A 15,758-nucleotide genomic window follows, 5' to 3' on the forward strand; every position below is an offset into this window, starting at 1 on the left:
TTTGTTTTTTCAAGACATGGTTTCTCTGTGTATTCCTAACTGTCCTGGAAGAACAGTTACTTTAGTGACTGGCTGGCCTTGAACTCACAGAGATCCTCCTGCTTCTGCCTCCAGCGTACTGGGATTAAAGCTGTGTGTCACCACTGCTTGGCTCATGTCCAAATTTTTATAGATATATATTTTTTTCTTTTTGACTGATACTCTATTTAAAGACTCACCAGAAAATTATGGCAATCACGTTCATGGGAACGCTAGCACAGGAAAAGAATAGGAAAGAAAGTCTAGACATAAAGCTCATGGTCATTGTTTTATGCTGTTGTTTATATATGAGACTGTATGATGTAACGATAAACAAATGTATATGTTCCCAGTGGATCAGAGATATAAATGCAAGATTGAAACTTTAAAAGACAATAAGAAAAATTACCTATGGATATTTAGTTGTCTCAGACTTCTCATTCACCACTGAACTGCCTGATGTGTGTCCTGAAGTTATGAGGTCGGTGAACTCTCACCCTGTTTCTTTTAAGATTGCTTTGCTTATTTTAATGTTCGTTTTGGGTTTTTTTTTGTTGTTGCTTTGTTTTTTTTATTTATTTTTTTATTTTTTAGGTTTTGCTTTTGTTTGCCCTATGCTCCCTGCTTTCCATTCAGAGAGAAGCTGCTAGCCAGTCTGTGTGACCAAGTCTGTTGTGGGAACTCATTGCGAATGCAGAGTCATGGACCTTATCTAATACCTGATGAGCCAGAAGCACAATTAAATGATTTCCCTAAGTGATCTGTGCAAACAGAGGCTGATAATTTGTAATTACTAGGTCAAATCCCATGTCTGTTATGAAGGCTTGTAGTCACCCTAAGTTATGGGGCTTCCTGGATTGTTCTAGGAGACTTTGAGGGCAGGCTTCTGAATCTCCATTCATCCATGTTGACCTTTTGACCCCAATCACCTGCTCGTCCAGTCCATACTACGCCTGGTCTTTACTTTAGGCCCTGCTGATAACAGTGGTGAAAGTTCCTACATGTATGGGAGGGGTGCAGTGAAGAAACAAGCCACTCCATGATGAGGGAGAAGGTTCTTATTGGAAGATAAGAGAGATAAAACGTTCAGAGGCATCTTGGAGAGTCCTGATTGAGGGAAACAGAAGCAGACTGGGCAAGAGCAGGACTAAGGAAGTGGGACTAGAAGAGAATAGCAAGAGAATAGCAAGCTTAGTTGGGTATGGTGAAAACCCTTGGCATTGGAAAAAGTGAATGCGTGTATGCATGCCTCTACATGTGTGCCTGTGTCTGTGTCTAGGCCTGTGTCAGTGTCTGGAGCAGCCTCAGGACAGAGGTCCGAAAGGCAAGAAAGCTAGCTGGGCTTTGAGACATATAGCAGATAGGTGTGTGTAGGTCCCAAAGGAGATCAGCATAGACACTGATATACTTCTGCTCATATATGCCAAAGGAGAGTCCTATGTCTCTTCTGCTGAAGGCAAGGGTTCTTCTCGTTTTGGCAGATGGGAAATTATTTCACAAGTTCTTGACAAATACTGCTTTTTACCTAACCACAAGAAATTCTTTTATAGTCTGGCACGAGCTGAATCTAGACTCTGTTTTGGATCAAGTCAGAGGACTGTTGCTTTTTGGGATGGGGAGGATGGAATGCCCTTTGACCTGATACTAAACTCTGTCACAGCCTTAAAGGTCTTAGATGGGGGCTTAAGGGGGACCCTGAGTTGGATGGTTGAGGAATAATTTTATTAGAAGAGAATTATTATTGCCACGGATGACGGACAGGTAGTAAACAGTGTGGCAGGATTCTGGGATCTGAATTCTGAGATCAGGTCCCAGCACAAGAAAGACAGCATAGCAGGGTCTCTGAAGAAGACTCAGAGCCATGTGGTAGAAGTAGAGGCTTTTCTTATATGGTTCTGAGGATAGAGGAGGTTTCAGAGCACAAGTCAGTAGCTAGGATCTCTCTGATTCATAGGCAGGAGGCAGAGAAGGGCAAGGGGCAGGATATGTGTCTAGCTTTGACATAAACACACTGTCCCAGATGAGAGATCCAGACATCTGAAAAATCTGTTAGCAGGAACTTGCAGACAGCGTCTGAGAAGGGAGCCTGGAGGTATCTGGAAAAGGGAAGGAGTCCCTGCCTGCATTGTGGCCTGAGCGGCAGCAGCTGAATTTTGATGTTACATCCTTCCATAGCCAGACAGTGTACAGCTCAAAATGCACGTCGCTGTTAAGTGGGGATTGCTGAACTGTGGGAGGAGTGAGGTCTCCTGAGGTTTCCCCACAGCATGGGACTGAGAGGAACCCTTCTGTCTCACTGGCCAGATGCTTCCTGCTCAGGCTTGTCTTGTTTGTCTCAGGAATGCCTGGCCTGGATGGTGCTGGATATCAAGTAGATGGCACAGTCACTGCAGGGAAGTAGAAAAATAGGTGGGAGCAGAATCCCCCCCTTCTTGGTACATAAGTTGCTTTTAAGTGCCTGTAAAATTGCCTTCACTTGGTCCCTCCGCCTAAATGTGATTTGCCGCGTGATGCTTTGCAGAAGCAGCCCCTGGTCTACACAGTTGTGTAAGAAGCTCTTACACTACACGGCATGTGGTTCTCAGTTACCAGATCAGTCACCGTCAGTCACCAAGATGACCCTTACTCATGTCTTTAGGTTCAAACCCAGGGTTCTGACAGGACAGCTCCGTTTTCTGCCCAGTCTTTCTGACTGGCTTTTTCTTCCTGTCCCCTGGGCATTGCATTTTAATTATGTTTAATTCTCTGATTCACTGGCTCTGTGGCTACTCTCCTATATGATGATGCATCAGATACCATGCCAGCCATCCTTGGTCCCTGTCCCAGAGTTTCAGGTTCAGTAGGAGGAAGTTGAGCCCAATAATTTGCATTTCTAATGAACCTCTCTTGCTGCTGGCAATGACAGTTTGTAAGGCAGGTTCTGGCTCTTTCTCCGGTTCTCATGCTGAATCTTGAGATCTAGGGCATCTCTAGTGTGTGCAGTACAAGCAACTGCCTCCTCCAATTACCTCGTCGCCTCATGTGTCCACATGAGCATTTGTTAAGATTGTAGACCTCAGGGTCGTTTACGCTCTTAAATATCATCCAAAAACCTTCTGTTTATTTGGGTTATGTTCATTGACACTACCACCAAACAAAGTTAGAGGAATATTTTTCATTTTTAAGGATTTCTTTAAACAGTGTGTTGGAGGCAGTTCCTCAATTGAGGTTCCTTTCTTTTGTGCCACGTTGACAGAAACGGCATATCTTAAGATGTATTGAAGAAGTCTCACGAATTGAATTTCTTGTAGGATTGAATAGAACTCAGAGCACAATATGTAATATTTTAATGAAAAGTAGTTGTGTCCTCCACAACAAAGAAAGTGAAGAATGGTCGTTGGCTTGCTCTGTCTATTCTCTGACTCCCTCTGATAGCTAACTGAATTGGGGTCAGATGGATCTTCACAGCACCTTTGGAGTTCACTGGCGTGTTTTGATAGAAGTATGTAAAGAAATGGTGATTTCAGACATTTGTACAGTTGGATGTGGAGAAGTATTTATGGCCTTTTTCAATCACTGTGAGGTTTCCTTCTCTGGATCTACATCCGAACTGCCCACTATATGGTAATGTATCAAAGACTCGTTGTGAGGTAGCACCTGAAATGATGTCCACATACTGGCTACACTCCATGTGAGCCAACTGGCCCACCTCCAGGACTCTTTTGTGTGCCATCTTGCAGCATCCTGTGCTTGTCATTTGGAGAGACTGGTCCATGAGTGATGGCATATTTTATTGTACATGTTGGCATGATTTTATTGCACAATCAAGTTTAGTAGGCTGTATAGCCAAGGGTATAGGACTCAATAAAAGTACTCTTCATTGTAACATGAAGTGTGTTCTCATGAGGCTGTGCTCTCCTTAAGTGTGCAAATAGCAGTTTCCTGACAGAATTTTTTTTTTATGTCCAGTCACCAGCAGTTTTTTCTCCCATTGCCTTTAAACTATGGAGGCAATGAGGACAAAAAGGAACAAGGCCTTTCAATATGACAACGAAAACACTTTTCACTTTGTAAATCACCCAAATAAAAAAAATCAGGGATCCTTAAGGGTTTGTAGATTACAGTATGAGAGCTGATTGCTCATGGCATAGGAATTTGTATATTGTGCATATGTGTGTGTGTAGGAGAAGGGTTGTGTGTATGTAGGGGTGTGTGTGTGTGTGTGTGTGTGTGTATGTGTGTGTGTGCAGAGTTCTGATGACAACTTTCGGTGTTGGCTCATTCCCAGAGCCTCCTATTCTTTGTTTGAGATAGGGTGTCTCACTGTCCTGGAACATCAGACCAGAGGGCTAGGGAGCCTCGGGAATCATTTATTTCTATTTCCCATACTGAGATTACAACCGTGAGCCACCACGTCCAACTTTTTATGTGGGTTCTGAGGATCTGATCTTAGGTTCTCATGCTTGAGGAAAACAAGCACTTTACTGACATGTCATCTCCCTAGGCCCCTCATGGCGTACCTTTAGTAACAATTTCTAGTATTTTTATTTGTGTGTTGGCAAGTTGTGTTCCTCACGTTGTATAGCAATAGCTTTTAATTTCCATGGAGCATTGATGCTGGATCCAGTCATTCCAGTCCAAACTGTATGTGCAAATTGCTGCTGTCCCCACAGCATCTCTGGATGCTTCCAAGAATTAGAAAGACAAGATGCAGAATTCCACAGTCAAATTAAGGTAGTATAAAACCAAGGGAACTCTGAAGGAGGAGTAGAAAGTCACACTGAAAGATGGGTGGAGGACACACGGTAAAGTGCCAGTCTTTGACTTTAGAAATAATTCTGGGTAAAGTGGGGATCATCAGTAGTTTTGGGTTAGAGAATGGTGAGTGATGTCTACAGTTGCTGGGAGCTAGTGACCCACACAGCATAACACACACACACACACACATACACACACTGAAACCTTAGATGCAAATCCACAAGACAGGAAAGCAAGTCACTGATGCAGAAACCTAGGGAACATTTGCTAGGGGTGAAGGGTTATAAGAGACCTGTATCCCCTCCAACAGATTCTGTCATGGAGGTGTCAAAAATATCAGACATGACCAAGCTCCACCAGGCTGTGGCTGCAGGGGACTGCAATTCAGTGAAGAAGATTTTGAAGAAAGGTCTCTGTGATCCAAACTACAAGGATGTAGACTGGAACGACAGGACCCCACTTCACTGGGCTGCGATCAGAGGTGAGTGGACAGTGCCTCTGTAGACCAGTGCCTAGTCCACTTTCCTGAGGCCATCAGCTGGTGTCAGAAAGTATGATGGATGTTTCTTTGGTACTAGATAGAACATTTCAGCCCTGGCATTAACCCTTACTAGTGCTAGCATCTGGACCATATTATTTAATGGTTTGGGCTCCCTTTTAATTCTTCTATATAATGGAGGCAGTCATGCTACACTGGGGGTCTTTGAAAGGGAGTTAGATAGTGTGTACAAAGATGAGACTATAGATGTTCTCCTATCAGTCCTCTGCCATCATGACTTCAAAAATGGAGTAGATGAAGATGAATCCTCGCCTCCTCCCAACACATCCCAGTTATACAACAGGAGGTTAGTAACAAAAGTCTTTGTATATTGGAGCTGGAGAGATGGCTCAGTCGTTAGGAGTGATTGTTGCTTCTATAAGGACCAGAGATTGATTCCCATTGCCCACATCCACCTATAACTCCAGCTCCAGGAGAATCAACATATTCTGCCTCTGGGTCACCTGCACATATGTGCATTATGTATGCATGTGCATAAACACTGTCATGGTTTGACTATGCTTGACCCAAGGAGTGGCACTATGTGTAGGTGTGGCCTTGTTGGAATAGGTGTGTCACTGTGGGTGTGGGCTTTAAGACCCTCACCATAGCTGCCTAGAAGTCAGCATTCTGCTAGCAGCCTTCAGATGAAGATATAGAACTCTCAGCTCTGCCATGCCTGCCTGGATGCTGCCATGCTCCCACCTTGATGATAATGGACTGAACCTCTGAACCTGTAAGCCAGCAAAATTAAATGTTGACCTTTATAAGACTTGCATTGGTCATGGTGTCTGCGAGCAGAAGTAAGACACTAACTGTTGGGAGCCAAGTCCTAGCAGAAAGCGGCTGTCATCTTTGCAGCCATCTCGAGCCATATACCCTGACAAGAGACTTGTTTTCAACAGCCCACAACAGCTGAGCACACTCTGATAAACATCTTGTTTCTCTCACATATCCTGTTTTGCTGTTTAGTGCTCTCACCTGCTAGGCACATGTGGTATCTGCGCTGGAAGGCAAGTGATGTAGTGCCTTCAGCTGTGCTTGTCCACGAGGGCAAGGCACATGGTAAAGGGTATAAATACCCAGGATTTCCTTTCAATAAACGAGACTTGATCAGACTCTGTCTTGTCGCCATTCTTCTCACCCCTCCATCCCCACTCTCTCTCTTGCCAGTAGCTCGGGTCGGGACAACTAAGACAGGCACCTAAACAACACACACACACACACACACACACACACACACACACACACACACACATACACACACACATTTAAAGTCTTTAGTAATAAACACCACCAAAAACCCGTTAAGAAAAGTATTATAGTCAACTTTGCTCTCCATATTTGACTTCTCTCTTGTGGGGAGAAAGACAAGGCAGAAAGTAGGACCAGCTTCTAAAGACTTAGGTTGGGACATTTTTGCAGAAATATAAGTAGGAAGCGCTGGTAGCTATACCAGATGACATCTTAGGAAACATGTGCTGTATTTTGGGCATTGTTCTAGGTGCTTCATGTCTGGGAATTCATCCATACTCCTCAAGGATTTGGTGAGACCAGTGATAAAAACCCTACTTTACAAATGAGGAATGAGGGCATAGTGCATAAGACATTTGTTTCCTGCCCTTCCTTTCCTCCTCCTCCTCCTCCTCCTCCTCCTCCTCTTCTTCCTCCTCCTCCTCCTCCTCCTCCTCCTCCTCCTCCTCCTCTTTTTAGAGACAGGATTTCTCTGTGTAGCCCTGGCTGTCTAGACACTTGCTCCATAGACCAGGCTGGTCACAAACTCAGAGATCTACTTGTCTGTGCCCCCAAGTGCTTGGATTAAGAGTATATACCACCACCATGTGCCCAGGCATTTGTTTCTTATCCATGTATCATTTAATGGTGATTGATGCTGTCAGAATATGACTCCACATGTCTGATTAGAAAACCTGTGCTCTTAAACTGTGTCAGGTATATCCTAAGAGTGTTCAAACTGCTGACTGTAATTATTTTCATAGGGGTGTGTATGTATATGATGAGTATGTGTTTGTGTGCATGTGTGTTTCTCTCTATGTGTGTTTGTGTGCATGTGCTTGTATGCATGTCTCTCTGTCTCTATGTTTCTCTCTCTCTCTCTCTCTCTCTCTCACTTCACTCTCACTCTCTCGCTCCCCCCCCCCCCGTGTGTGTGTGTGTGTGTGTACACCATGGTGTACATATGAAAGACAGAGGACAACTTTCAGGAGTTGGTTCTCTTCTACTTTGTAGAAGTTCTAGCTCAAGTCACCAGGCTTGCATAACGAGCTGTCTCACCAACCCATGTCTTAAAATATATCTTTTAGTTAAAATTACTTATTTTTAATGTTTTATTGTACCTTTATTATTTAAAAAACTTTTAAATTTAAAAACATTTTGATCATAGTCTTTCCCGCCCTCAGGTCCTTCCAGATCCTCTCCTCCTCCCTACTACCCAACTTCAAGTTCTTTCTCAAAAAAAAATCAATACAATAACAACTACCCCCCAAATCAAGAAAACAAATAAAATCATATCTAGAGATAAAAAAACAAAACCACCAAACTGTAGCTGAATAAAAATGTGCACGCATGCGCACATGCACACACACCCCTCCAAAACAAAACAAAAACAAAACAACGACAAACCCTACAGAGTGCTATATTTGGTGGTTGACTACTCCCGAACATGAGGCCTGTCCTGGAGTGGTTGATATACTCAGTGTCCTATTGAAGAAAACTGATTTTCCCTTCCCTGAAGGAATAAGTGACAGTTCAGCTGTTAACCTTTACCCTAGTAGCTAGATTTTCATTCATTCATTCATTCATTCATTCATTCATTCGTTCATTCATTCATTCATTAAAATAAAATATAATAAAACAAAACTATCACATTGAGGTTGGACAAGACAAACCAGCAGAAGGAAAAGAGCCAAGAGAAGGCACAAGAGTCACTTGTTAGTACACTCAGGGATCCCATAAAAGCACTCAATTGAAAGCCATAATATGCATGCAGGGGACCTGGTCCAGCCATGTAGGCTTCTGCATGCTGCTTCAGACTCAGTGAGTTCTTATGAGCTTTGTTCATCCAGACGTAGATGTGTCTTCCATCCCCTCTGGCTCTTACACTCTCTCTGCCTCCTTTTCTGCCGGGTTTCCTGACCTAGTAGGGAAGGGATTTGACGGTGACATCCCAGTTAAGGTTGAGTGTTCCAAAGTCTCTCTCAGTCTCTGAGTAATATCCGTGGGTCTGTATTTGTTCCCATCTGCTCCAGGAGGAAGCTTCTCTGATGATGGCTGATCAAGAGACTTACCTAGGAGTATAGAAGAATATCATTAGGAATCTTTATCAGTACATTTTTCTTTCTTATTTTAGACTAATATTAATGAGTTTTTCCCTAGGTCCCTGGGCTATCTAGTCTCAGGTTCTTGGCCACCCAAGCAATGTTGGGTATGGGTTCCATCCCATGGAGTGAGCCTGAAGTCAAATCAATTATTGGTTGGTTACAAGCTTTGTGTCACCATTGTCTTAGCATGTCCTGCAGACAGGGCACTCTTGTAGATAAAGGGTTTGTGGCTGGCTTGGTGTGTGAAGAGTAACTCCCTGTACCAAAGATGCTGAAGCATAGGGGTGTAGGCTCTGTGTAGGCACTGGTCCATCATCTCCATCTTTAAGGAGTTGTGCAGGTGTTGTCTTCAACAAAGTGGTCTTGCTGTCAGTGTGTGGAGAGTAACCTATACTATTGGCAACAGCCTGAGTTGTTTGAGGATTTCATGGGATCCCTTTGCCCAAGAGTTCAATTCAGTTAACCTAATCCTGATACTGGAAGTTTTGTTTGGTGACAAGAGATGGCCAGTTGGGTCTCTGACTCCTCCACTGTTTGGCAGTTTGGCAGTCTCATTTAGATTGTGTGTGTGTGTGTGTGTGTGTGTGTGTGTACACATTTCTACTGTATTAGGTTTCTATACTACTACTCAAAATATCTCTTAATTTTATATGTGTCTTCCTGTATCCCTCTCACAACCCTCCTTCCTTACTCCCCACTTGGCTCTCCCAGTTCAGCCCTTCACATGCATTCATAACTATCTATTCTATTTCCTAATGAGATCTGTTGGTACCCTCTAGTATATTACTCCATAGCTAACCTCTGGTTCTACAGATTATAGTTTGATTGTCACTGATTTCACAGTTGATATTCACATCTAAGTGAATACATACTATATTTGCCTTTGTGAGTCTGGGATAGCCCACTCAGGATGACTTTTCTAGTTCCATCCATTTGCATGCATATTTCAAGATGTCATTATTTTAATAGCTCAGTAATATTCATCCATTTTTCTTTTGAGGGACATCTAGGTTGTTTCCAACTTCTGGCTATTATGAGTAGGGCAGAAAGTTCAGTAACCATTTAAGGTACAGAATAATTTCAGAGTCAAACTTCAAAACTTAACTAGACACACTCTCAAAATAAAAAGTAATGAGAGTCGGGAATATAATTCAGTATTAGAGTCCACGCATAGGGCATGTGGGGGCCCTAGCTTCAATCCCAAAATTCTACAAAATAAATAACTAAACCAAACAATTGCCATTGCAGAAGTAGCAGTGATTGCTCGTGCATAGCTGGGAGGGAGTTGAAAAGAAAGAATACAGAAAGTTCATATAGGGCTTGGGTCTCTATAGAATAAGGATGGGGAATAAGGAAGAAAAAGAGAAGGGAGAGGCATGATGCTAATGAGGCAGAGGTGCCTCAAATGCTAGTTGCCTCCTGCTTCTATGCTCCTTAGGCTGCTTCTGGTCTCAGGCCACTAAGGACATTTTAACCTTTGTCTTCTCTCTCCATGCTATATATCTAAGGGCAAATGGAGGTGCTCCATCTCCTGATACAATATGGAGCGAGACCCTGCTTGGTAACTGATGTGGGGTGGACGCCGGCTCACTTTGCAGCTGAGTCAGGACATCTGAATGTACTCAAAGCTCTGCATGCACTTCACGCCGCCATTGATGCTGCCGACTTCTTTGGAGACACGCCCAAGAGGATTGCACAGATCTATGGTCAGAAAGACTGTGTGAACTTCCTGGAGATGTAAGTACTGAGTTGTCCCAGCTACAGGAAAGAGCCTGCTACCAGGGGTTTGTCAATTGACCAATCTCAGGAAAATTAAAGCGAAACAAAAAGATCTAACCCCGTGGTTCCCAACCTTCCTAAGGCTGTGACCCTATATTTTCTTTTTTAAAGATTTATTTTATGTGAGTACACTGTTGCTGTCTTCAGACACACCAGAAGAGGGCATCAGATCCCATTATAGATGGTTGTGAGCTACCATGTGGTTACTGGTAATTGAACTCAGGACCTCTGGAAGAGCAATCAGTGCTCTTAACTGCTGAGCCATCTCTCCAACCCAATGTGTAGCTCAGACTGGCCTTCAACTCTGATCCTTCTGCCTCTCCCTCCTTCAGCAAATCCTACTGGCATGTGCCACCACAACTGGCACTGTGACCCTTTAATACAGTTTTTTTTGTGCTGTGGTAAACCCCAATTATTATTTTGTGCTGTGGTAAACCCCAATTATTCCATTGCTACTTCGTGACTATAAGTTTGCTATTGTTTTAAATCATAATGCCAATATCTGATATGTAACTCCAAAGGGGTCATGGCCCATAGGTTGAGAACTCCTGAACCATTTGACTGGTATCATAATTTTTTTTTGCTCGTTTGGTTGGTTGGTTGGGTTTTTTGTTTTTTGTTTTTCAGATCATTTATTTTTACTTTATATGTATAACTGCATGTATGCATATGTACTGTGAGGTCAAGAAATGGTGCCATATCCCCTTGGAACTAGAGCTACCAACTGCTGTAAGCAGCTCTGTGAGTGCTAGAAACACAACTCAGGGTCCTCTGCAGAAAAAGAGCCTGTGCTCTTAACACCCGAGCCATCTTCCTAGCCCCTGTGATACATTTAACGTTGATTTTCATTTTTCTTTTTTATCAGAATGACAAGCTGAGGGTGAAAAGTACGTTACTCCTTTGCTTTAGAGCGTACAAGAATTACCTCTGATGAGAGCGGGACACTGAGTTTGAGGATGTGACTTGGCCTAAGCTTCATGGCCACCCTCAGGTTTCTGAAAAGTACTTGAGCTAGTCGTGTGACTTTGTTGTACAAGTTAAAACTAGCTTCCTGACCCTCAGTTTCCTCATACTTACTGAGCTGCAGAGATGGTTCAGTCAGTGAGGTGCTTACCACACAATCAAGAAGACCTGAGTCTGGCTCCTCAGCAATGCAAAGTAGTCAAAGTACCCAGTAACTCCAGTTTGAGAGTTCAGACAGAAGGATCTCAGGGGCTTGCCGGGCAGCCAATTCAGACAAAACTGCAAGCTGTAAGTTCAGCGGGAGATCCCATCTCAAAATATAAAGAGGAAGATACACTACATTGACCTCTGACCTCCACATGTACATGTGTGCACATGTACTCCTTAGCACAGAAGCACATACATGTAACACACACATACACACACACATGCATGTGTGTACAAACACACGTATACAACGTGAGGCAGATGAATTAGACTTCTGTTCTTTTTTTGTTTGTTTATGAAGGTTTAATTTTTATTTTTTGTATTTTCTTTTTTCCATTAATTTGTTTATTCACTTTACAATCCATTCACAGCCCCCCTTCTTCTCCCAGTACTCCATTATTTAGTCCCTCCTCCCCATCCCGTTCCCTTCTTCCTCTGAGAAGGGGGAGACACCCCTGGGTACCAACACACCCTGGCACATCGCAGACTTCTGTTCTTTAAGACCCATGTCCATTTACCTGTGACTCCTCTAGCCAACTAGGACTTGTCAACTATTCATTCATTTATTACTTAAGTCAAGAAGTTTGGGTATAATTAAGTGCAAAACCTGCTCTTTGCAGTTATAGCCTTGTGAGGAATGGAAATAAAATTTATGAATCCATAATTTGGTTGGATCAACAAGTGATGCATACAAGAAAAAGTTAAATAGCCTGATCTAAATTTTGTGGCTTGTAATGGAAGACAAGACAGACAGAAAAGCTCGAAGCAATTCCAGTTGATGTAGAGGACAGAGACAGCGGGTTGTCTTGTATGAACTTCAAAATACAGTCATCGTCAGAACATTCAACACACCCAGGATTGTGGCTTAGGCCTACAATACCAGATTCTTAGGAGGCTGACACAGATAGTTTGTAAATGTAAGTCCAGACCTGTTTAGGCTACAGAGTGAGTTCAAGGCCAGTCTGGGAAAATTAGTGAGACTGTCTCAAAGAAACAATAAAATGTGACTGGGCAGGCAGTGGTGGCGCACGCCTTTAATACCAGCACTTACTCGGGAGGCAGAGGCAGGTGGATCTGTGAGTTCAAGGCCAGCCTGGTCTACAGAGTGAGTTCTAGGACAGCCAGGGCTATATCAAGAAACCCTATACAAACAAACAACAAACAAACAAAACAACAAACAAAACAAAAATAAACAAACAAAAAAACCCAAAACCTCCCAACCAGTGTAACTGAGGGGTGGAATACATGCTTAACACATGTGAGGCCCTGAGTTCAATCTTTGGCACTGCCATCCCCCAAAATAGTTAAACTAGTAAAACCATTGTCTAGGGTGTGATTGGCTATCTATAGAAGTAACTCAAGAGAAAACTCTCTCTCTCTCTCTCTCTCTCTCTCTCTCTGTGTGTGTGTGTGTGTGTGTGTGTATGTGCGTGTGTTTAAGGGTCTCACTATATAGCCCAGCTTGGTCTTCAATTCACGATACCCCTATCTCAGTTTCCCAAGTGCTAGGATTACAGACAGGTACCTCATGCCCAGTTCCTTAGTATTTATCCTTGCGAGCCTTTCAGATGCTGGAATTCCTGAGTCTTGTCCTTGGCTTTCTATTGATCCTCCCTAATCCCCACCATTCAGCAATCTTAGCCCTTCCTCAGCGAGAATGACATTTGTCCTGAGCATAACCAAAATGGAGTGGGAACTGCCAGAGAAAGTACGCAGGCAATGCTAAGCAGACACAAACTTGAGTCAGCTGCATCACGTGTGGATTCACATCTGCTTATCACTTCCCACCTGATATTCGAGAATTCAGAGGGATGAATTATGGATGAAGGTGTAATTAGTGTGGTCGTGTAGATAGCAAAGATCAGGCAGAAGGAAGAGAGAGAAAAACCTCTCAATGTGGGTATAGCTGCCACGTTGGAAATGTACATAGGTCAGATGTGCAAGAGAAGAGGTGGAGAGAGCATGGAAGCGTGAAGGCTCTGGCCAATCCGGTGCTCACAGCCATCAGACTTGCAGGCTAAAGCGGGTAGGTGAGGGAGTGTAGTTAGGGGAAGAAGTCAGTGCTGAACTCGTCATAGGATGGATGAGCTGAAACAGGCAGTGTAGTAAAGTTGCTCACACACAATACAGGATGTGGCTGCCTGTAGTGGGGTTAGAGACTTTGTAACCCTAGGCAAGACCAGAGGCTATCTTCGCAGTTTACATTGTGTGGAAGTGAACACCTAAGCTGTTCCTAACTAATTTATTTACACACACAGTGCATGCAATTAGCATTTTCTTTTTTCATGTTTCAGTACCTTAAATTCATTTGAGCCATTGATTGATTGAGACAGGGTTTCACTCTGTAGCTCAGGCTGGCCTGGAACTCACTATACATCAGAGGCTGGCCTTGAACCTGCAGCAATCTTCCTGCTTTACTCTCCTGGGTGCTGGAACTGCACACGTGCCTGGCTATACTTTAAAATGTTAAACAATGAACATGTGTCCCTTTTATAATCAGGAGAATAGAAAGAAATGCAACAGCTTCCCTGATAACATGATGATTGTTCTGGAAATCTGAGCATTTTAAGAATGAGCAGCCCCTCCTTCCAGCCGTCTTTGACTCTGAGATTCATCACACCCAGGCCACATACTAGCTTTTCCTCTTCAGGTAGTTTCTCTGGTATCTGAGACCTTCTAAACTTTAAAAGGTTTAGAATCTAGAGTGCTCGTTGACATGTGTGAACTTAGCCTCCTTCCTTTTCAATTAAACTGTGAATGGCCTGTGCTGTGGGTAGCCCTCAGGAAGAGAGGTCCGGGCCAAGGCTGGCCAGGCTTCTCCTTTCGCCCTCACAGGCTGCTCTCTTCGCAGGGCGGAATGCGAATGCAGGGACCACCGCCAGAGAGGGCTGTTGTTTGATGAGCGGGATCCAGATTGGGACCTCAAGAAAAGGGAGCTAGAGCTGTCCCTTCCAGCTCCGGAGCAAAACACCAACAAAAAGAAGAAGAGAACCGGAGGATCCACCAGACTTAACCATTCCAACCCCTGGAGGGTATGAGAAGGCGGAGCCCCAGGGCTTAGACTGGAGCCAGATGGAATACTCAGAGGTCTTCCCAGGATTTGACTCAGCCACCCTTCCTCAGGCTTCCACAGAAAGTCCCAGCCAGTCATTCAGTCCGAAAGTCTTTGGAGAGTGTTCTCTATAGGACCCGATGTATCCTTGATAACGATGCCCAGAAGCGCGACCCGGAGGGGCACACGTAGCTGACAGACGTCTGTTTGCCGTTTTGTTTCTGTAACTTGCAGTGTCAGCATGCCCCGCCCCTCACCCTCACCAACAAGCACAGTTACAGAACGTTCAAGATCAAAGTGAGAGCTCTTCTAATTCAGTTGATTAGACTGGGGCAAAAATGAAATAAGCATAAAGAAAAACAAAAATCTAAAACCTCCCAACATGACTGAGTCAATCTATAAATAATTTTTTTTTCTCCTGTGGGAGCCCACAGTCCCAGCGCTGAAGGTTTTACCCATGATCACCACCCAGCTAGGAGCGATGGTCTGGGCAATGCGTCCACTCAATGAGAGAAAACAAAAGAAAAACCTGGCTGGAAAGGAATCTGTTCCACATATCGACGAACATCAGCAGAAAATGGTGAACTGTGGCCTTGTTGCTCTAGTTTTTCAATGGTAGATTTTATAAAAGTTAGAGCAGATATTCCAAGAAAAATATAGCGTCTAAGCTGAGACATTAAAAACATATTGAAGCTTTGAAAACTGCACAAGAAAACGTTAAATGCCTTCTTAGCTACTTTTAATATTGATTTGCTGCAATATGACAGATGTTTTAGTGCTAAGTAAAATAGACTATTGAAATTAATTTTAGCACTTTCTACTTTTTATTTTATTTCCTTTTAAGTACGAGAAGACTTTGTAGAGTGAGTGTTTTTGTATTTATATATCACATTGATTATTTTGGGGAGGCATATGGACATGCCACATTTTGTGTGTGTGTGTGTGTGTGTGTGTGTGGTGTGTGGTGTGTGTGTGTGTGGTGTGTGTGTGTGTGTGGTGTGTGGTGTGTGTGTGTGTGGTGTGTGTGTGTGTGTGGTGTGTGTGTGTGTGTGTGTGTGTGTTGATATAAACGTCTCTTTCAGGGCTAAGCACTTAACAGTCATTTCTTTTCACTACCCTGGCCCAC

General features: G+C 43.5%; 1 protein-coding gene across 1 annotated transcript in view; it reads left to right on the forward strand.

Annotated features, from left to right (window-relative positions):
- The window catches only part of Ankrd66 (ankyrin repeat domain 66), a 15,898-nt gene extending 1,276 nt beyond the window's left edge, over nt 1-14,622 (forward strand). The window contains exons 2-4 of the mRNA XM_028766510.1: nt 5,066-5,236; nt 10,140-10,368; nt 14,432-14,622. Of these exons, the coding sequence (XP_028622343.1) occupies nt 5,074-5,236; nt 10,140-10,368; nt 14,432-14,618 (579 nt within the window). The 5' untranslated portion in view covers nt 5,066-5,073 and the 3' untranslated portion in view covers nt 14,619-14,622. The remainder of the gene's footprint in view (nt 1-5,065; nt 5,237-10,139; nt 10,369-14,431) is intronic.
- The last annotated feature ends 1,136 nt before the right edge of the window (nt 14,623-15,758 follow it).

This window comes from Grammomys surdaster, unplaced genomic scaffold, assembly GCF_004785775.1.
Source record: "Grammomys surdaster isolate TR1022 unplaced genomic scaffold, NIH_TR_1.0 169, whole genome shotgun sequence".
Classification (NCBI taxonomy): domain Eukaryota; kingdom Metazoa; phylum Chordata; class Mammalia; order Rodentia; family Muridae; genus Grammomys; species Grammomys surdaster.